Source organism: Hypanus sabinus, chromosome 2 (genome assembly GCF_030144855.1).
Source record: "Hypanus sabinus isolate sHypSab1 chromosome 2, sHypSab1.hap1, whole genome shotgun sequence".
Lineage (NCBI taxonomy): Eukaryota > Metazoa > Chordata > Chondrichthyes > Myliobatiformes > Dasyatidae > Hypanus > Hypanus sabinus.
Genome location: NC_082707.1, coordinates 14,260,417 through 14,284,014, shown reverse-complemented (window position 1 = coordinate 14,284,014; position 23,598 = coordinate 14,260,417). Strand labels below are relative to the sequence as shown.

General features: G+C 42.0%; 1 protein-coding gene across 2 annotated transcripts in view; it reads right to left on the bottom strand.

The window, feature by feature from the left end:
- prkci (protein kinase C, iota) overlaps positions 1 to 21,268 on the bottom strand; it is a 136,409-nt gene extending 115,141 nt beyond the window's left edge. Inside the window, exon 1 of one of the 2 annotated variants that reach the window (XM_059992226.1) lies at positions 21,132 to 21,268. In XM_059992226.1, the coding sequence (XP_059848209.1) occupies positions 21,132 to 21,211 (80 nt within the window). In that variant the 5' untranslated portion in view covers positions 21,212 to 21,268. The remainder of the gene's footprint in view (positions 1 to 21,131) is intronic. The other variant, XM_059992234.1, reaches the window with a different exon arrangement.
- Between the last annotated feature and the right edge of the window lie 2,330 nt (positions 21,269 to 23,598).

Here is a 23,598-nt window from a genome sequence, read left to right as displayed (position 1 = left end):
ATATTGTGAAAAGATTCGGAGAATTCACAGACATCTCAGTGCGTAAAGGGCAAGGTTGGAAACCACTGTTGAATGCGCGTGATCTTCGAGCCCTCAAGCAGCACTGCCTAGGAAACCGTCGTGCTACTGTGACAATTATAGCCACCTGGGATCCGGAGTACTTCAGAAAACCATTGTCACTTAACACAGTCCGTCACTGCATCCAGAAATGCAACCTGAAACTGTATTATACGAGGAAGCCATACATCAACTCTATGCAGAAACGCTGGCGAGTTCTCTGGGCCCAAGCTCATCTCAGATGGACCGAAAGACTGTGGAACCATGTGCTGTGGTCAGATGAGTCCACGTTTCAGCTAGTTTTCGGAAAAAAAACGGGCGTCGAGTTCTCTGTGCCAAAGATGAAAATGACCAACCTGATTGTTATCAGCGAAAGGTGCGAAATCCAGCATCTGTGATGGCATTGTGGTGCATCAGTGCCCACGGAATGGGTGAGTTGCATGTATGTGAAGGTACCATTGACTCTGAGGCGTATATTAGGATTTTAGAGAGACATATGTTGCCATCAAGGCGACGTCTCTTTCCGGGACTTCCATGCAGATTTCAGCAGGACAATGCCAGACCACATTCTGCACGGGCTACAACAGCGTGGCTTTGTGGACACAGAGTGCATGTGCTTGACTGGCCTGCTGTCAGTCCAGATCTATCTCCTACTGAAAATGTATGGCGCATCATGAAGAGGAGAATCAGACAACGGAGACCACGGACTGTTGAGCAGCTGAAGTCTTATATCAAGCAAGAATGGACAAAATTTCCAATTGCAAATTTACTACAATTAGTATCCTCAGTTCCAAAACGATTAAAAAGTGTTATTAAAAGGAAAGGTGATGTAACACAATGGTAAACATGCCTCTGTCCCAACTTTTGTTGAGTGTGTTGCAGCCATTAAATTCTAAATTTGTGTATATTTACAAAATACAATTAAGTTGGTCAGTAAAACTATTGAAAATCTTTTCTTTGCACTTTTGTCAGTTAAATAAAGGTTCACGTAAATTAACATATCACAGATTTTTGTTTTTATTGCATTTTGGAAAATATCCCAACTTTTCTGGAAATGGTGTTTGTAGTTTTAGGACTTGTGTGAAGATCTGATCGCATTTTGGGTCATATTTATGCAGAGATGGAGAAAGTTCTACAGGTCTCAGATTTTCTAGCACCATAGGTATGCTAAAAATTACTTTGAATTTTTTTTTTAAAAAAGTCAAGACTGACAGCACCAAATCAATTTCTCCTTCTGAGATTTCTGATCAATACTAAAAGATTCAGCCCACTGTGAACTTGAAAGCTTTTTTAAAAAGGGAACAATGAAGGAGCACATTGGAAAGGCAATTCTAGTGACTAATAACTGTCTAGAACATGGATGAAAGAAAAATGGAGAGCTATGTGGGAGGGAAGAGTTAAATTGATCTTGGAGTAGGTTAAAAGTCGGTACAACATCATGGACCAAAGGGCCTGTATTTTACAATACTGTCCTGTGTCCTAACTGATCCATTTTTATTGCTGCAGCAACATATTTGATGGAGATCACTTCAAACAGGGAACTTTATCTCATAGGTTTTTAAATTGCTCTCTACAATTCTGAAAGACAGTATAAAGACCAGGGCATGGATCAAGTTGATGCAAGACACTGGACTGCAAGACCCAATGGAGGACAGTAAAACCGCCGAGAGGATCATCGGAATTTCCCTTCCTACTATTTGTGACATTTACTGGAAACGTTGCAGACTAAGGGCCCAAATCATTGCTGAGGATTCCTACCACCCATCCCACAATCTCCACGACCCACTACCATCAGGAAGGTGGTACAGAAGCATCAGGACCAAGACTGCCAGACTGGGCAACAGCTTCTTCCCTCAGGCTGAGACACTAATGGATATACTGCTACTACTGAGGCCGTGTCACTAGGATACCAAACTACTTACTGTTTAGCTGTACTGCACTTTACTACATACATTTTGAATTATAATTTATTAAAGCTATTTATTAATATCATATTTTGGTTTATGTGCTGTCTGTGATATATATGTGGGTGCACTGTGGAACGTTGTTTCATTTGGTTGTACATGGTACAGTCAGACAATAACCTTTAACTTGAAGATGGACAAAAGGATAGAAGAGGGATAATTGATTTAGAGGCCGAGGCAGAATCAGAAACAGGTTTATTATCACCAGCATGTGACTTGAAATTTGTTAACCTAGCAGCAACAGTTCAATGCAATACAAAATCTAGCAGAGAGAAAAAATACTAATAATAAAGTAAATCATTTACAGTATACATATATTGAATAGATTTTAAAAAGTGCAAAAACAGAAATACTGTATATTAAAAAAGTGAGGTATTAAAAGATTCAATGTCCATTTAGGAATTGGATGGCAGAGGGGAAGCAGCTGTTCCTGAATCACAGAGTGTGCACCTTCAGGCTTCTGTACTGCCTACCTGATGGCAACAGTGAGAAAAGGGCATGCCCTGGGTGCTAGAGGTCCTTAATAATGGACGCTGCCTTTCTGAGACACTGCTCCTTGAATATAGAATATTACAGCACAGAAACAGGCCCTTCAGCCCTTCTTGGCTGCGCCGGACCATTTTTCTGCCTCGTCCCACTGACCTGCACCCGGACCATATCCCTCCATACACCTCTCATCCATGTACCTGTCCAAGTTTTTCTTAAATGTTAAAGTGAGCTCGCATTTACCACTTCATCTGGCAGCACATTCCACACTCCCACCTCTGTGTGAAAAGGCCCCCCCCCAATGTTCCCTTTAATCTTTTCCCCCTTCACCCTTAACCCATGTCCTCTGGTTTTTTTCTCCCCTAGCCTCAGTGGAAAAAGCCTGCTTGCATTCACTCTATCTATACCCATCATAATTTTATATACCTCTATCAAATTTCCCCTCATTCTTCTACACTTCAGGGAATAAAGTCCTAACCTATTCAATCTTTCTCTGTAACTCAGTTTCTCAAGACCTGGCAACATCTTGTAAACCTTCTCTGCACTCTTCCAACCTTATTAATATCCTTCCTGTAATTAGATTATCAAAACTGCTCACAATACTCCAAATTCGGCCTCACCAATGTCTTATACAGCCTCACCATAATGTTCCAACTCTTATACTCAATACTTTGATTTATCAAGGCCAATGTACCAAAAGCTCTCTTTACAACCCTATGAATATGTCCTGGGTACTTTGTAGGCTAGTACCCAAGATGGAGCTGACTAGATTTACAACCTTCTGCGGCTTCTCCCAGTCCTGTGTAGAAGCCTCTCTATACCAGACAGTGATACAAGCCTGTCAGAATGCTCTCCATGGTACAACTATAGAAGTTTTTAAGTGTATTTGTTGACATACCAAATTTCTTCAAAGTCCTAATAAAGTATAGCCGCTGCCTTGCCTTCTTTATAACTGCATCAATATGTTAGGATCAGGTTAGATCCTCAGAGATCTTGACACCAAGGAACCTGAATCTACTCACATTCTCCACTTCTGATCCCTCTATGAGAATTGGCATGTGTTCCTTCATCTTACCCTTCCTGAAGTCCACAATCAGCTCTTTCATCTTACTGACGCAGAGTACAAGGTTGTTGCCGCAGAGCCACTCCACTATTGGCATAGCTCACTCCTGTACGTCCTCTCATCACCATCTGAGATTCTACCAACAATGGTTACATCAGCAAATTTATAGATGGCATTTGAGCAATGCCTAGCCACAGTCACAGGTGTATAGCAGTGGGCTAAGCACACACCCAGATAATAAAGTTAATACCAAATTTACAGACTGCTGAATTAAATACTCTACCACAAGCTGAACTTTGCCAATTGTAATTGCCAGGTTATTTCTTAAGAGTTCATTGACTCTTAACACATTTAAATTTTCTATGAAAACCTGATTAGGAGAATCCAAAATGAAGTTTAACATGTTGATGGTGCTCAACTTCAATGGGTGCACTCATTAGAACTAGATAAATAAGCCAGGTGCCTTTTTAGGCAAGCCCATTTTGTGGTTTTCAGCTGCTGCATCAAAGCAGAACAGCAAAAGAAACAGTTCACCTCCACCTTTTTGATGGCATACAACTTTTAACATTTTCTCCTTCAGTGAATACTTTGTACCCTTGGGGGAAAAAATGTGCAAGTTATATGTAATGAACTATGCATGTACAGACTTGCACTTGTGTGAATGTGTATGTTTCTGTGGTATCATCCAATCAACTGTAAAAATTGCAAATTCCACAACATGACCAGGCAAATGTTACAGAACACTGAACAGAAACAGTACAGCACAATATATTGCAAAAATGTTGTTCAATGTGTTTCCCACACAATTACCTTTGAAGTGCAATGGCTACTATAATGATGGGAATGCAGCAATGACTTGAGAAAAGTCAAAAGTAAGATTCTATAAGTGCTGAAAATATGAAATAAGAATAGAAAGCACTACAAATACCCAGGTATCCATGGAGAAAGAAAGTTAATATTTCAGGTGAATGACCTTCCAAATTGCCGGCCGATGGCTTAGTGGCATCTGCACTGGACTTTGAGCTGATAATCCAGGTTCAAATCCAGCTGCTTCCTTGCACGTTTTCCATCTGTGCAGGTTTGAGTGTTGAGCTACCAACTCAGCCATAAACTGACATAAATGCTAAAAAAAAATAGCAAGATTGCTGTCTGCTGCGCCACAAGGAATGGGAAGGAACAGCAATCTTCTAACAATTGTTGAAGCCTGGACAGAAGTATTCCACTGAGTTATCAGAGATAACTTGCACGAGGTACACTGGTGAAATACTGCAAGTCAGGTGGCATCTGGAGGGAAATGTGAGTACAGATAGTCCCCGAGTTAAGAACAACTCGTACTTATGAACTGAGGAAGGAGAATGCCATCCGCCATTTAAGTCGGATCGCGACACCGTCCACCATTTAAAGTCATTGCTGTCGACACTGTGTTGAGTGTGTACCTTTATATTTGGCTTAAATTTTTCTTAGTAAGATTCACCCTGACCATGCCCCCCCTCCCCCCGTTCTGCTTGGCTGGTGGCGCAATGAGATCAGCGCCAGGCTGGAGAACGGAGGTTCCTGAGTTCGATCCAGTGACAGACCATTCCTGTGCCGGGTTGATGTCGATCCAGTGACTCCGGTACCATCCGTGCTGGGTTGATGTTGAGCTCACAACTCGACCTCAAAAAAAAAACACTGCCACCTCCAGTTTAAATTCCCACGCAGAATATTGTGGATGATCAAATATCCAAACCCAGCACAGTGCCCACTTGTTCCATTTAACCTGGCTCAATGGAGTGGTCCTTAGGACCTAGTGGACCTTGGGAGCTGGCGCAGCTCGGGACCTGCCACCCGCAGTGTTTCTGTTCCATTGACAGGAAGCGATTGCAATTGAAAATAAAGTGGAAATAATAAAGCATTTGGAAAGAGGTGGAACACCTTCAGTAATTGGAAAAGCATTAGGCTACAGTCGGTCAACGATCAGAACAATTTTAAAGGATAACGGATAAAGTGAGAACAATGGAGCATGTGAAAGGCCCTGCCCCGATGAAAGCTACAATTATTACTGAGCAACACAGTGGTTTAATTATTGGAATACTTAAGTCTCTTAAGTGTTTTATATGCATAGAAAGGCAAAATACATACTATATACTAAGACAAACATTTGACTGATGCCAAATAATACCAGATGTACTTGTTCCGACTTACGTACAAATCCGATTTAAAGACGGACTCAAGAACAGAACTCATACGTAACCTGGGGACTGCCTGTATATAAAAAAAGTGAAGGGAAGATATGGTTCAAGCTAGCAAGCAATAGGTGGATCCAGGTGAGAAGGGATTACAGGCCAATTTGTTGGAAGGCCATAGTGGAACTGGTGCCTGAAGCTGGATGGTGATAGGAGTGACAAAGTGCAAAAGATGACGAAGTGGTGAAGTCTGGAATCAAAGGGTGGAGCTGGGCAGAAGCAGCAGATGGAAAGGGTGAAGGAGTAAGAAACAGCAGAGGCAAGTATAGGAAAAACTCAGGAGGATAGAGAAAAGGTACAGATGGGGAGCACTTCACCAGACATTGGATACTTTAATGTTTGTAGACTACCCAGGCAAAACATGAGGAGCTGTTACTCAAGTTTGTGTTAAGTTCTCTGCTGCCAGGGTGAGGCTAAATGTGTGATAATATACTATTATTTCCACTTGTCTTAAATTTTATTCTTGTACTTTACGAATAAAGAAAGGGAAAATAAAGTACAAGCCTTTTGTTGAAAGGGACAATGAGATTTAAGATTAACACTGCCTACAAATTAAAAGGAGCCAGCAGTATTAGTCACCAGAAACCTAACCTCTACCAGTTAGCACCAATTCACAGTGAAGATCAAGTGGCTCCCAGTCCTTAATTTGGAAAATTGTGAACAGGCAACTCAAAAGCAAAAAGCCCAAATTCATTGCTCCCCGGAAGTAGCTATATTGATTGATAGAGTGGTTAAGAAGGCATTTAGCATAATTGAGACACTGGGTTCAAAAGTCAGCAAGTTGCATTACAGATTTATAAAATTCTAGATAGGCCACATCTAGAACATTGCACACAGTTCTGATCACCCCATGATAGAAAGCGTACTGCCTAGATTAGAGGGTATGTGCTACAAGTTGGATAAACTTGGTTTGTTTTATCTGGTGTAGCAGAGACCAGGGGAGATATGATAGGGATTATAAGATTATGAAAGGCATAGATAGAGTAGATACACCATCTTTCGTTTTCTCAGAATTCAAATCTCTAATACCAGAGGGCATGCATTTAAGATGAGAGGGGTTAACTTCAAAGATGTGGGAGGCTAGGATTTTCTCTTACACACACACAGAGTGGTGCTGAGAATGTATTGCCTGGGGTGGTGGTAGATAGATACATTCAGGACATTTAGATAAACAAATGAATGTGAGGAAAATGGAAGAATATGGACATTGTGCAAGCAGAAGGGATTAGTTTGGATGGTCACTTAATTACTAATTTATTTGGTTTGGCATAACATTGCGGACCATAGGGCCTGTTTCTAAACTGCATTATTCTGTTCCACAGTAAAAGTCATAAATCCTTGGGGGTGCAGAAAATGGCCCAAAATTCAAAGAACGTTGCATCTCAACACCAAGATACTAGAACTCCAAAATCAACCCAGGAAAGTTAGAGTTGTTTTCTACAACCTTGGACCAAAAGAAAAATACAGGCAGTCCCCGGGTTACGTACGAGTTCCATTCCTGAGTCTGTCTTTAAGTCGGATTTGTATAATTGTATAATTGTAGCTTTCATCGGGGCAGCGCCTTTCAAATGCTCCATTATTCTCACTTTATCCATTATCCTTTAAAATCGTTCAAATCGTTGACTGACTGTACCCTATGCTTTTCCAATTACCGATGGCATTTCACTTCTTTCCAAATGCTTTACTATTTCCACTTTATTTTCAATTGCGATCGCTTCCCGTCAATGGAACAGAAACACTGCGGGCTGCGGCTCCTCAGCTTTGCCGGCTCCCGAGGTCCACTGGGTCCTAAGGACCACTGCACTGAGACAGGCTAAATGTGATGAGTGGGGGCTATGCTGGGTTTGGGTATTTGATCATCCACAATATTCCGTGTGGGAATTTAAACGGGAAGTGGCAGTGTTTTTTTAATATAAATGAAGTAGAGTTGTGAGCTCGACCTTAACCCAGCACGGATGGTACAGGAGTCACTGAATCAACATCAACCCGGCACGGGAATGGTCTATCACTGGATCGAACTCCGGAAACTCCATTCTCCAGCCCGGCACTGATCTCACTGCGCCACCAGCCAACTGGAACGGGGGGGGGCGGCGGGGTCAGGGTGAATCTTACTAAGTAAAATTTAAGCCAAATACAAAGTTAAACACTCAACACAGTGTCAACAGCAATGACTAAAAATGGCAGACAGTGTCGCAATCCAACTTAAAATTGCAGACGGTGTTTTCCTTCCTCGGTTCGTTAAGTACGAGTTGTCCGTAAGTCGAACGTTCGTAACTCGGGGACTACCTGTAATTACAATAACCATGAAAATGTCCAGTACTGAAGATATTGTATTTCTACAATAGCAAATAGAAAGTGTTATTCAAAATAATATAAAAACTTGAAGAAACCTGAGGAAAAACATCTTGGAGTTTACACTGGTATCTAACATTACACCACAAAACAATAACTTTGCAAACACTTTGTCCTCCAGTCTGACCTTAAAGATAGTACACCACTTGAGCATTTTTTAAAAAGGCTACTGATCAGGAAATGTGGTGTTTAAGGAATCTGGCACTCCTACTGCAATCAGGTCATGTGGTTTATTATAAAGACAACAACTGAAACAATACGCACAAAATGCCTTGGAGAGAAGAGGTGAGCAGTTTATTGCTGAGCTACAGAGCCTAATTGTAGCTTGGCCAGCCCAGTGAATTATGGGCTTTTGTTGGTCCCCGGCAGCAGCTGTCCCATGTGTGGAAAGACTACCCAGATTCTACAATCCTTCTCATCGTCTCTCATTGGAAGTTCCTGCTTCCCTCTGTCTTTGCTTTCAAAGCTCTTTCCATCCTATAGAATTCTCAAAGGCACAAGCAATTCTGAAGATGCCAGAAATGTTGAACAATATACACAAAATAGTTTTGGAACTCTGAGTCGTTGTAGCTGAAGAGGGCACTGATGAAGATTCTCGGACTGAAACCTCAACTGCTTATTGCCATCCACAGATGCTGCTCGACTTGGAAAAAAATCGGTTATTTGGTGTTAGTCAGTAGAGATGATTGGTGTGGCCACCCAGCTTGAAACTGCACCTAGACCATGATTGGCAGACCGAAGATCTTGTGGTTGTACTCCTTGTGTTTCAGGATCCTATGATTGCTACACTGCCTCCCCAGAATGGATGTTTCTCTGTGCTATTGAATGTGATCAAAGAGAATTCCTCAGCAGCACACACTCAGTAAATTGAGCAGAATCTGTAAATGGCAATAAGCAGTAGAGGGTTCAGTCCAACACCCTTCATCACTGCTCTCTTCAGATACAGCTTGAGTCAAAGATTCCAACACTATTTTGTGTATTGTTCAAGATTTCTGGCATCTGCAGGATCTTTTCCAATGTGCCCTCTTCATTAGCTATTGTTACTTTTTTTCTTGAAGCTTTCAAGTTCACAGTGGGCTGAATCTTCTGGTACTGATCAGAAGTTAATTTTGTGCTGTCAGCTTTGACTTTTAAAAAGTTCAAAGCAAATTTCAACATATGTATACAGTAGTGCTAGAAAGTTTGTGAAACCTGTAGAATTTTCTCCCTTTCTGCATAAAGGACTTAAAATTGGATCACTTCTTCACGCAAGGAGAACAATTTAAAAAATAACAATTGTTCATTCATTTACTGAGAAAAATGATCCAATATTACATATATTTGTCAGAAGAAGTATGAACTTCAGAGGTAATACTTTCTACAAAAGCTATTTGGAGTCGCCCTGCCCTATAAAAAAGACAGTTAAGTTATTGACCGATCCTGCTGTTAAGATCTGTTTATGTGTACCATGACTTGATCAAAACAACTTTCAGTGGAGCTTAGAAGAATTATAGAGATACATGAAGCTGAAAAAGGCTACAAAAGCTTATAACTAAACGAACAGATGTTCAGCTGTAACAAAATTGTAGAATTACGATTTGGTTAAGGGGGGGGGGAGCTGGAATGATCATGGATTCAATCAACTGATTTTGGTAATAACACTAGGCTGATCTTTGGAAGTACAGATGTCCCCCGCTTTACGAATGTTCACTTTACGTCGCTTCACTTTTACAAAAGACCTACATTAACCTGCTTTCACATTACAAAGAAGATTTTTGCCTTTATAAAAATTTTTCCCATACAAATTAATGGTTCTTCTGAGAATGTGAAAAGGGCAAGGGGTACACGTAGAGGGGGTGGGCAAAGGGTAAGTGTAGCAAAATATGTAGACAGGACAAGAGAGAGGTACGTCATTGGGGAAGTAAGAAGAGGTAGCTAAAATAAGGTGCCAGGCCAGACGTGGAGACCACAAGGAAAAGGGAACCTGCGACCACAAGACAATGTGCTTGGCAAAGTATTTTGAGGATACCTATTTCAAGTGTTTTGAAGTGCATCAGTATTAATTCCAAGTATTACGCTTTAACCTTTGCTAATTCTGAGTATTTCGCATGCTTAGCTATGCAATAGCCAATCAATTGATGAATTCGAATCGGTAACCATATTTGCGAATGTAGTACCCTGCTTTTGGGTACAAGTATGATCTTTGTAAACTGACAAATTGAGAGTTGGCTACCTTACACCCGAAGTGTGTGGGGCTGCGAACTCCTCTCTGAATAAAAACCGTTTCAGAGGTAATTTTGTGTCTCTGGTGTTTTTCCTCAACTGAGCAGGTAACAGTTACAGGTTGACACTTCGCTTTACACCATTGCAGCTTAAGAAATGTTTCACAGGAACACCTGTAGCATAATATACTTGTGCAAAATCCTAACTTGTCATTATACAGCCCTTGTTTAATAACAGAGCATTGCTTATAAAATCCTTAATCCTGGATTCAGGGCCCTGCAACACTAGCCTATTTTTGAAACTTCAGGAAATGGTTGTTCCTCCCCCCACACGCACACCATTTATTCTGCACACTTGATTAGCTAAAGGTGCTGAGTGATTAGTGAATATTTTTCAGACCAGGCAAGTGGGCTACTGTTGAAGAATAGTAACGTATGTATTTAACTGGTTATTTGCTATTTGGCAGAAGAATGCTGTGGCCACACACCCAGGAACTGCACCTGGACCTACACTGACGGACCTCGAGGATCTCATAGTTGTACTCCTTTTGCTCCTGGATACTACAATTGCTAAACTGCCTCCCCAATCTACTGAAGTTGCAAAAATAATACAGTGCAGCAGGCAAGCACGAGGAAATATCCAGATGCTGGAAATTCAAGCAACACACACAAAATGCTGGTGGAATACAGCAGGTCAGGCAGCATCTATAGGGAGAAGCGCTGTCGACGTTTCAGGCCAAGACCCTTCGTCAGAACTAACTGAAAGGAAAGATAGTAAGAGATTTGAAAGTAGGAGGGAGTGGGAAAAATGCAAAATGATAGAAGACTGGAGGGGGTGGGGTGAAGCTGAGAGCCGGAAAGGTGATTGGCAAAAGGGATACAGAGCTAGAGAAGGGAAAGGATCATGGGACGGGAGGCCTAGGGGGAAAGAAAGGGGGAGGGGAGCACCAAATGAAGATGGAGAACAGGCAGAGTGATGGGCAGAGAGAAAAAAAGGAGGGGGGAAAAGCTAAACATATCAGGGATGGGGTAAGAAGGGGAGGAGGGGCATTAACAGAAGTTAGAAGTCAATGTTCATGCCACCAGATTGGAGGCAACCCAGCCGGTATACAAGTTGTTGTACCTCCAACCTGAGTGTGGCTTCATCTTGACAGTAGAGGTGGCCATGGATAGACATATCAGAATGGGAATGGGACGTGGAATTAAAATGTGTGGCCACTGAATGATCCTGCTTTCTCTGGTGGTCACAGCATAGGTGTTCAACGAAACAGTCTCCCAATCTGCGCCAGGTCGGAGCACCGGACGCAGTACACCACACCACAGGTGAACTGTCGCCTCATCTGGAAGGACTGTCTGGGACCCTGAATGGTGGTGAGGGAGGAAGTGTAAGGGCAACTGTAGCACTTGTTCCACTTAAGTGCCAGGAGGGAGATCGGTGGGAAGGGATGGGGGGGGGGGGGGTAAGACAAGTGGACAAGGGAGTCGCGTAGGGACCAATCCCTGCGGAAAGCAGAAAGAGGGGAGGAGGGAAAGATGTGCTTGGTAGTGGGATCCCATTGGAGGTGGCAGAAGTTTCGGAGAATTATACGTTGGACCCAGAGACCGGTAGGGTGATAGGTGAGGACAAGGGGAACCCTATTCCGAGTAGGGTGGTGGGCGGATGGGGTGAGGGCAGATGTGCGGGAAATGGGAGAGATGTGCTTGAGGGCAGAGTTGATGGTGAAAGAAGGGAAGCCCCATTACTTAAAAAGGAAGATATCTCCTTCATCCTGGAAGGATGAAGAGTGCAGCAGGGCTGTGTAATGGCAAGTTAACAACCAACCAAATCATCATAATTCTGCAATTTTGTTACGGCTATTAGTTTAGTTACATGATTAAACAGCAATCATTTCACTGATATAGATATAAAGGAACTGAAAATGGTCTGTTTTTTTGGATATGTGCAAGGTATAAAAACAATCGTTGTAGGTTTGTTCTGGTGTTAAATTTTCATCAGCAACTATCTTCACAAATTTATCAGTGAATTTCACTGCTGCTCAGTGATCAGCAGATGCTTTGTCTTAACGTTAAAAAAAATATTTTTAAGATTTTATGGTGCACCTTTTCTTAAATTTCTGCAACCAGCCTGCTGAATATTATCTTCAATTTTCAGTTTGTCATGATAGATCTTTGCTTACTTCATGATTAGCATACCATTAAGCAACACATGCTCACCCCGACACTAACAAATCCATTCTTTCAATACACAATCCAGAACTTCACTTTTCACTTAGTGTCTTACGAAATTTTCCATTTGTAGCATTTCAGCAAACAAAAAAAAAATTCAAATTTCATAGTTTTCAGATTTTGGAATTTTGGTATAGGGGAATTCAACCTGTACCATAAAGCACATCTCAGTAATACTTTCATACTGTTTATACAAGCTTTTCCCAGCATCTCAATTTCAAAGCACTACCACAATGAGTGCAATAATTCTGAATTCTAAGCCAAGAACTGTGCACATACATAAATTAGTTGATGTATACTTCAATACAGTTTGGCTTTGAATTAAATTGCTTACAATATATAGAAGTCATGCACCTCAGTTGTGATTATATTTAACAAGTCAATTTTCTATTCAAACTATGAATGCTTTGTAATACTGCCTGTTCTGTAGAGGACAACCAATTCTTTCTAAGTTTTCTCTGACAAAACAATTGACCTCTATTCCTCAAACCATGTCTTCACTTAACAACTTTAAAGGAGCATTTCTAACTAATGACAAATAAATCAATTTCCAAGATTATACATAGATATATATATATATTGTCCTGAAATGCTGATGAATAAAATGCTTTTCATTCATTCAGACACTGCAAGTGTTATCAAAGCTGGTATTTACTATGTATTCCATAGTCTGAGGTCACATGAAGTAGTACCAGTGAGAACACCTAATTTCCACCCCACCCCTTCCTAACACAAGCCCTTTAACTAAGATACAGGAAGGTCATTCAACAAAGCTTATTCTACTGTCCGGTAGATTTTAATGATCTGAATCGCAACCCATTTACTGGTCTGTATCCCTTAATTGTACTACTTACAAAAATCAATCTCTTGGAACTATTTGTGCATGAAGCTCTAGGTTTTGCCAATTTTGACAGAAAAAATGTGCTCCAGATCTCATCTTAGTTATGATTTTAAGATTGACTTGTTACAGAATCAATTACCAGAAGTTCAGTTTATTTTTACTGCATCTCAATTTAATAAATTCTTGACTGGAACACATAGGAATACAAGTCAATACAATGTGTCCTCATAAAACAATACTTTTATTCCAAACAAGCAATGGTCTTAAGTAATGATACTATAATCATACAAATCAGGTAATAGTCAATTATCGAGTATCCATGCTCATGTCTGTGACTCTATTCGTTCAATTTTTTCCAAGTCTATCTTGCCTAAAATTTGGTAACCAAACTGAACAGAGTATTCCAGAAGGCATCTGACATTTCAACTCTTCATGGTTGAATAACACATTCTTTGAGATAGCTTTTGATTAACCTTTTAGTAAATACACTTTGTACCTGCACACTAGCTTTTACCAAGTATTCTTAATACCAGCAATATCAGGCAAATACAAACTAAGATAACAGTTTGACAGAATACCATAATTACTAGCATTGCTCAGAACAAGATGATATGATTCCTTAAAACGATTGTAACTCTTGAAATTTATACTCGAGATTTCTGCTGCCTTGGTTAAGTGGCTCTTAACCAAAGAATTCAGAGCCAAGTAAGGGTTGTGGGTGTTGATACACTTTAAAAATGAACTCCATTTTCCCTTCTCCAGTCTCTGGAAATTTGACAAATCAATCCTATAAATTGAGCAAGTCAGCAGGACAAAACAAAGAAAAATCTCAACCAAGTATGATCCTGAAATCCAACACACACATTGCTGCTACTTACTGGATAGATACTCCATGAAAGAACTTTACCTGATTTTCCTTCGCTAACAAAGATGTTAATCACATCTACCATAACCTCAACTTTGACCATATAAATCAGCAAAGACTGAAAATCAAACCGAGGATTTTTGCTTTGAATGAAATTTGCAATAACTGCTGGATAATAATTTACTAATGGAGTAGACAAAATGTTCGTTAATTTCAAGGTCTGTCAATGGATCCAATAGTGCACAAAATCAGTACCAGAATGTTCAACAATGACCATTATTTAAACCCATATTTATTAATGTCTTGTAATACATTTGTATGCTGTTGTAAATTTGTTACTTAATTTGCTCCCTTGACTGCTCTGGCTATTTCAGTACTGCATCACAAATTGCTTTTTTCACCAAAAAAAATGGAAGGAGTAAACTAGAAATTATAATTCTAGCCTCCATCCCCAAACTCATCCCATAGTCAAGGTGGGCAGAGCAAGTATTTAAAATAACATACAAAATGCTGGAGGAGCTCAGTAGGTCAGGCAGCATCTATGGAAATAAACAGATAGCCATTTATTCATTTCCGTAGATGCTGCCTGACCTGCTGCATTTTATGTGTGTTGCTTTGGATTTGTAGCATCTACAGAACTTCTTGTGTTTAAAATGCCTGTGGTCACAATTTTGCTATTTTAAGATATCTACCAGAGGTCACAGAGTTAGGCATTCGCCTAAACAAAAATAATAATTAAGTTGATCTTTGTTTTAAACACAAGAAATAAATAATTGCAGCGGGTGTCTTAGCTTATCACAGAAGATTAAGATGTTCACTTTTCCTAATAACCTACACCAAGAATGAAAGTTCAAAGTAAATTAATGTACATATGTCACCATATACCACCCTGACATTCGTTTTCTTGTGGCATTCATAGCAAATACAAGAAACACAATAGAACAAATAAAAGATCACACCCAACAACTAACTAATGTGCAAATACAGAATCACAGAATAAATAAATAGGTATCAAGAACATGAAATGAGGAGTCCTTGAAAGTGAGTCCATTGACCATGGGAACAGTTCAGTGTTGGGGTGAGTGAAGTTAACCCCTCAGGTTCAAGAGCCTGATGGTTGAGGGGTAATAACTGTCTGAACCTCGTGGCATGGGTCCTGAGTTTCCTGTACCTTCTTCCTGATGGCAGCAGCGGGAGGAGAGCATGGATAATGGGAGTCCTTGATGATAGATGCTGGCTTATTGCAACAACCTCCACGTAGATACACTCAGTACTGTGGAGAGCTTTACCAATGATAGGCTGGGCTGTATCCACTACTTTTTGAAGGCTTTTCTGTTCAAAGGCAGTGGTGTTTCCATACCAAGCCGTGATGCAACTGTTCAATATACTCTCCACCACACATCTATAGAAGATTGTCAAAGTTTTATACGACATGCCAAATCTTTGTAAACAACTAAGTGGCACTGGAGTTTTTTCTTTGTATTGACACTTGTATGCTGGACCCAGGACAGATCCTCTTAAATATCGAAGCAGTTATAAAAGATGGCAAGATAGCAGCTATATCCATTAGGAGTTTGAAGAGATTTGGTATGTCAACAAATACACTCAAAAACTTCCACAAATGTACCATGGGGAGCATTCTGACAGGCTGCATCACCGTCTGGTATTGGGGGGGGGGGGGGGTCGCTACTGTACAGGACCGAAGGAAGCTGCAGAGGGTTGTAAATTTAGTCAACTCTATCTTGGGTACTAGCCTAAAAACCATCTAGAACATCTTCAAGAAGCGGTGTCTCAGAAAGGCAGCGTCCATTATTAAGGGCCTCCAGCACCCAGGGCATTCCCTTTTCTCACTATTACTATCAGGTAGGATGTACAGAAACCTGAAGGCACATACTCAGTAATTTAGAAACAGCTTCTTCCCCTCCGCTGTCTGATTTCTAAATGGATATTGAACCCTTGTACACACACCTCACTTTTTAAAAATATATGGTATTTGTCTTTTTCATGATTTTTAATCTATTCAATATACACATACTGTAATTGATTGATTTATTTTATTTTGGGTTTTTCTATATTATGTATTGCAATGAATTGTTGCTGCTAAGTTAACATACTTCACGTCACATACCGGTGATAATAAACCTGATTCTGATATACTAATAGAGGATTGTGAAGTTGCTAACTCTCTCCACCTCTCAGCCCGATGAACCTGACTCATGAACCTTTGGTTTCCTCCTTCTGAAGACAATCAACTGACATTGAGTGAAATGTTATTATGGCATCACAGCCAGATTTTCAAATTCCCTCCTAAATGCTGATTTATCACCACCTTTCAACCAATGACAGTGGTGTCATCAGCAACTTAAATATGACATTGGAGCTGTGCTTAGCCACACTGTCATAAGTGTAAAGCAAGCAGGGGGCTACACACACAGCCTTGTGGAGCACCTGTATTGATGGCCATTGTGGAGACATTGTTGCCAACCCAAACTAACTGAGGTCTGCAAACGGATCAAGGATCCAGTTACCCAAGGCGATACTGAGGCCTAGGTCTTGAAGCATATTGATTAGGTATTGACAGGAAAATATAGGGGGAACATCAAAGGTTGTATTTTTTTAAAAAAACACAAAGTGGTGGGTGTGTAGCATACCCTGCAGGGGTGATGGTAGCAGAGGCAGTTAAATTAGGGATATTTAAGACATTCTTAAATAGGCACATGGAGGTATTGATCCTAGAGCAGGTTAAAAGTTTGGGCAAAATATCGTGGGCTGAAGGGTCTGTACTGTGCTGTTCTATGTTCTATATTCTAAAAATAGTTTAAGGCCATAGCTGTGACATCACAATTAGAAAGCACTCAGCTAAGCATATGAACTAGGAAGTGTAAGCCATTCAGCAACAGGAATCACACCATTTGATAAATTCGATTTCATTTTGCCCTCAGGAGCCTTTTACCACCCACCCCCCCACCACCACAACATGTTATCAAGTACACAGCAAGAACTCAAATTATAATCAGCCATTTCATTAGCTTTATAAATGTTGGTTGAAGAATATCATTCACCGTGCTGGGAAACAGTCTTAAGGTATTCAATTATAACCGAAGCTTGGCACCATCTGATGATATCTTTTACTGCTCTCAGCATTACTTTATATTGATAATGACAAATGGGTTTACATTCTAACAAAAACATTTACCAATATTTAGCCCATGCCTGTCCAATTATCTCCGTTTCAGCTGCAACTACTGCCCACAGATAAAGATTGCAGATTCCTGTCCTGCACCAAAAATTAAGATAACAACCTCGGCTGACACCCTCAATGAAACACTGATGGACAATTGCACATTTCGATCTTATGATAAACTGAGCTATTTAAGTTGCCCTCTTAAGTGACCCCTGAAAAGTTATGCAGTCCTACAATAATGCAACATACTCCATGCCAACAATCAAGTACCCATTTGCATGAAACCTGAGCTGATTCGATTCAATTCCTCTATTCCTATCAAATTCCCCTGACTTTAGCACGCACCCACACACTTTGGGAAATTTACAGTGACCACCTGTGGGATATGGAAGGAAATCCATGCAGTGAAACTTGCAAACTCTGCACAGACAGAACCAAATATCGTGAAACCGAGCGGAAAGGCAATAGCTCTACTGTCTGTGCCACTCTAAATTACTTCACTCTACTGAAAAAGCATAAAGAATTCTTAATAGTATTAGGTGACAGCCTCTTGGCTCTTCAAACTTATCAAAATCATGGCTATTACAATCTCAGTGGCACTAGCAGATACTTTGTTAGCCTTAAAAATCAAGAAATCTTTCACTCTGTTATGCATAACTTAAACCAGAGTCTCCATGGCCCTCTGGAGTAAAGAATTCAAAAGATTCGCCGTCCGTTGCCTGAAGAAATTCCTTCCATTCTCAGTTCTAAATGGCATACTCCAGATTCTGAGACAATGACTACCCCAGCAAGGGGAAACATCCTCCCTTACAGCAAGAAATTGGAATTTCAATGAGATTCTTTCTCATCCTCTCAAACTCTGGTCTACTATGCTCAATTACTTTCTGCAGCATTCCAGAAATGAAACAAGTGAATTTTTACTGCATCAGCTCTAAAGCTGTCTTTTTTTTTAAAAAATCAAGACCAAAAACTACACACTATACCAGATGCCATCGCACCTACATCTTACATAATTGCTGTAACACACCTTCATTTCTGTACTCAAAACCTCTTGCAACAAAACCCAACATAACATTTACCTTCCTATTTGCTTGCTGCACCTACATTCAGCAGATTCTGGTTAATTGGGCCATTAGTTAATCAGGGTGGACACTTATTTAGGACAAGTCAAAGAACAAAAACTAATCAAGAAAATAGCTGGGATTCCCTTTGTTTATTTGGTACACTATGCCATTTAACTGGGCCAATAGACTGTTGCCAAACACTTTCTAGCTAGCGTCACTAGTCATCCATTTAGGCCAATGGACACCAATTTAAAAATGATTTTTGATCATTTTATTTTTATTTTGACTTTTTGGGAAAAAATCAGATCTTTTAAAGATTAAATACATAAATACAGTGCTGTGCATCCTAGTTGTATATATGTGTCTAAGACTTTTGCACAGTACTGTAGTAATTTTATGTATTGCACTCTGTTGCCACAAAAAACAAATTTCATGATACACAAGTGATGATAAACCTGATTCCGATTTGGGTTCCATTGTGGACTTAAGAGAGGGAGGGGGCAGGGAGAGGGGAATCATGGTTGGGAAAAGGGGAATGGAGAGGTTAAGGCACCAGAAAGATATTCTGCAATGATCAATAAAACTAATTTGCATACCCATCACCCTCCATCCCAGCACTCCTCTGCCACCCGTCCCATACCCCTCCTGTGGCTATACCCAACATGCTATTCTCCTGCCAGGTTTACAAACTTGTTCTCCACTCCATATTGACAAACACAGTACTATGCAAAAGTTTTCAGCACACTAGTGATATACATATGCTTAAGATTTTTGCACCGTATTATATATTTAAATACATAATTTGTTAGTCAGCTTATACCTTTTTAATTATTGCCATTAAACATCAGCTAATTTGGGTAATCTTTTAATTGGGCCAAAATGTACTGGCCCCGATGAGTCCCAATTAACTAGAATATATTCTTTAATGTTTCATGCACGAACCTTCACAAGTGTCCATTTTATTATTGCACCCGCCATACTCGTCTATTCATTCAGTTCCTCTCTTTACATCTCCTACCTTTACTACCTGTTTTATAGCATTGACAAACCTGGAAATGTGGCATTTAGTTTACTCAGCCAAATCATCAATATACATTGTGAATAGCCAAGGCCTAAGCAGCAACCCTTGCATTATCTGATTAGTCACAGCTTGCCAACCAGAGAAACCACTGCCTTACCCACTCCTCCCCCAACATTTAACCCCCTCAATGATCTATACTACCAATCATAGGTCAAAAAATTTGACATGCCCTCTTACATTACCCTCATCACAAAGGAGGTGCAGGAGCTTGAAGACATACACTCGGGTATTTTCCCATTTGCCAGTGATATTAAACCAAATTCTGAATTTAGTAGAATCAATCTTGACACCCACTCAACCCAACTTGGCACCTTGATCACTACCTGGGTCTCAGAGATAGCTGAAAGTTAGACAGTATACTCATGGCCAATCGTGTCAATTTTTATCACTTTTCTACTTGACAATCTTGACAAGACTAGACACAACAAACCCCATGCTCCAGCCTCCTCTATCCCACACCCTTCGGAAACTAAGCTCCCCACGCCCTCTTATGCCCCAGCAGAAACACCCCCCACTCCCTCCTGTGCCACAGCAGTAACACCCCCACTCCCTCCTGCACCCCAGCAGTAACACCCCCCACTCCCTCCTGCGCCCCAGCAGTAACACCCCCACTCCCTCCTGCGCCCCAGCAGTAACACCCCCCACTCCCTCCTGTGCCCCAGCAGTAACACCCCCCACTCCCTCCTGTGCCCCAGCAGTAACACCCCCCACTCCCTCCTGTGCCCCAGCAGTAACACCCCCCCCACTCCCTCCTGTGCCCCAGCAGTAACACCCCCCACTCCCTCCTGTGCCACAGCAGTAACACCCCCCCACTCCCTCCTGTGCCCCAGCAGTAACACCCCCCACTCCCTCCTGTGCCCCAGCAGTAACACCCCCCACTCCCTCCTGTGCCCCAGCAGTAACACCCCCCCCACTCCCTCCTGTGCCCCAGCAGTAACACCCCCCCACTCCCTCCTGTGCCCCAGCAGTAACACCCCCCCACTCCCTCCTGTGCCCCAGCAGTAACACCCCCCACTCCCTCCTGTGCCCCAGCAGTAACACCCCCCACTCCCTCCTGTGCCCCAGCAGTAACACCCCCCACTCCCTCCTGTGCCCCAGCAGTAACACCCCCCACTCCCTCCTGTGCCCCAGCAGTAACACCCCCCACTCCCTCCTGTGCCCCAGCAGTAACACCCCCCCACTCCCTCCTGTGCCCCAGCCGCAACACCCCCATTCCCACCTGTACCCTAAATACCAAACTTTCTATACCCCACCCACCCCATCCCCTCCTGAACACCGCTCATCCATTGCCGCCACCAATACCCAACCGCACCCCCCAGTGCTCCTGAACACCGCGTACTCCTGAACCCAATCCGAAGCCAAACAGAGCAACAACCTGAACCCCCCTCCAGTGCTCGCTAAGCGTCACCACAGCCACTCTTCACCCCGACCGGCCGTGCCGAGGCTCCGGACGAACCTCAGCCCCCACCGAGCAGTTACGGGGACTTCATATCCCAAGGCAAATCCTTCTCCTCGCTCTTACCCTTTGTAATAGGCTTTCATGCGGACCTGGTGGTGAGCGTCGGTCGGGCACGACATAACGCTCTCCCTGCTAGTGGGCATCTCCGCGGCAGGCGCCCGCCCGCCCGGTCAACGGACAAAACGCTGCGTGCGCACCCACCTCCGCCCCGCCCCATACCCCCACCCGCTGGGCATCTGGGAATTGGAGGGAGAGAACTTCACAACACTTCCTATCAACCAAAACACATTCTACAGAGTACGACCAGAACTTATCCCAGTTGAAATAAGTTCTCAGAGATATACCACTTTACCGTAGGTTTTTCGGTCAGCGGTAACTACAATTATCTAATAGTCCGAAACCAGCCTGTCTCTCCACCTACTTTTAGACAGGATGGACGGGTCGCATTCCCGATCCGACGTTAAATACATACCGCGTATGAGCGCGTGCGCGAAGCGCGGGGAGATCTGGGATTTGTAGTCTGACCTTGTTAAGCACTCAGGTGTACTGTATTGGAATGATTCATACACGGCACCTCCATTAGGTTTTTCTTCTTTTAACAGGGAAGGATTCTACCAGATTTTATTTTACAAGCGTACTTCCTACCCATTTTTAATTTATTTTCTACGCGAAAAGCTCTGGGAATTTTCTTAAAACAGTAAATAAAAATGTATCACAAATGCAAATAGTGTTGTTGCGAAATTGCAACGTGTTCCAGCTGTCCTTATTTCCTTGTAGAGCTTTAAAACAAATACGAAACTACACAAGGAAGTTTTATTGCAAAACTGGAGGGAATGATTCGAAGGTTAATTTTATCGCTTGCGTTTAAATCACCAGTTTAATTTTGTATTATGTGCCTACGAGGAAGTGATTTCTAAGATTCCATCAACATCACATTACCTTGTCGAGTGTATGATATCTTCTACACAGTTCTTCCCCCACTCTAGTTCCAATTACCGACACCTACCCACCTGAATTTCTTCTCCCTTTGCCAGTCTTTCCTCACCAAGCTCCACTTATCACCTCCCTGCCTCTATCTTTCCCTTCGCTTGGTACTAATCACCCATCTAAAGACAAAAGTCCCACCCATCCCCAGCTGCCCATCACCTCCTCATTAATCTGTGATTCACCATCCTCTCTTGTCAGATTCCTTCTCCTTCTCCTTCACCCCTTTATGTTTCCACCTAACCTCTCTCAGCTTCTTACTTCATCTTCCCCCCCCCCCAACTCCACTACTAACCTGCCTTCCCCCACCATCTGGTCTCACTCAACACCTGCCATCTTATAATCCTTTTCCCTCAGTGAGACCAACATAGATTGGGGGACCTGAGCTCCTTCCGCAACAGGCAATATTTCCCAGTGGGCAGCCATTTTAATTCCACCCACCATTCTCATTTTGACAAGTTAAAGCCACTGATTATAACAAACTTCTATTTCTTCTAACAACCTGCTGCTCTCTTTACAAATTTGTTCCTCTGAATCCCTAGGACTGTAGTGTAGACCCATTAACATGATCATATATTTCTCAGTTCCACCTATAATGCCCCCCAGCCAAATTCTCCTGTCTGTCCTGATGGAGCACTGCCATAACTTTGTTCCTGTCTAATGATGCCACCCTTCCACCTCTAATCCCTCAAACTCTGCCACATCTAAAACAATGGAACCCTGGAATATTGAACTGCCAGTCCTGCCCCTCCTGTGTCACTAATGGTTACAACCTCATAATTCCAGGCGTTGATCCATGCTCTGAGTTCATCCACCTTTCCTATGATACTTCTTACATTGAAATATATACAGCTCAGGACACTAGTCGCACCATGTTCAAACAATTGAGCATGGTTGGGGAGGTATGCAAAGGCTATAGGGGAGAGTTTAAACTAGAATTGCTGGGGGGTGGGAACCGAACTGAAGTGACAGAGGAAAGGGAGGTTGGCTCACAAATAGAGAAAGCTTGGAGACAGTGCAAAAGGGAAGATAAGCAGGTGACAGAGAAGGGATGCACTCAGACCGATGGTTTGATAGTGTCTATTTTAATGCAAGGAGTATTATGAATAAATCAGATGAGCTTAGAGCATGGATCAGCACTTGGAGCTATGATGTTGTGGCCATTACAGAGACTTGGATGGTGCAGGGGCAGGAATGGCTACTTCAAGTGCCAGGCTTTAGATGTTTCAGAAAGGAAAAGGATGGAGGCAAAAGAGGTAGGGGGTTTTGGCACTGTTGATCAGAGATAGTGTCACAGCTGCAGAAAAGGAGGAAGCCCTGGGGGGGGGGGGTTGTCTATGGAGCCTCTGTAGGTGTAAGTTAGGAATAGGAAGGGATCATTAACTCTACTGGGTATTTTTTATAGACCACCCATAGGAACAGGGACATAGAGAAGCAGATAAGGAGACAGATTCTGGAAAGGAGTAATGATAACAGAGTTGTTGGGGTAGGAGATTTTAATTTCCCAAATATTGATTGGCATTTCCCTAGACTGAGGGTTTTAGAA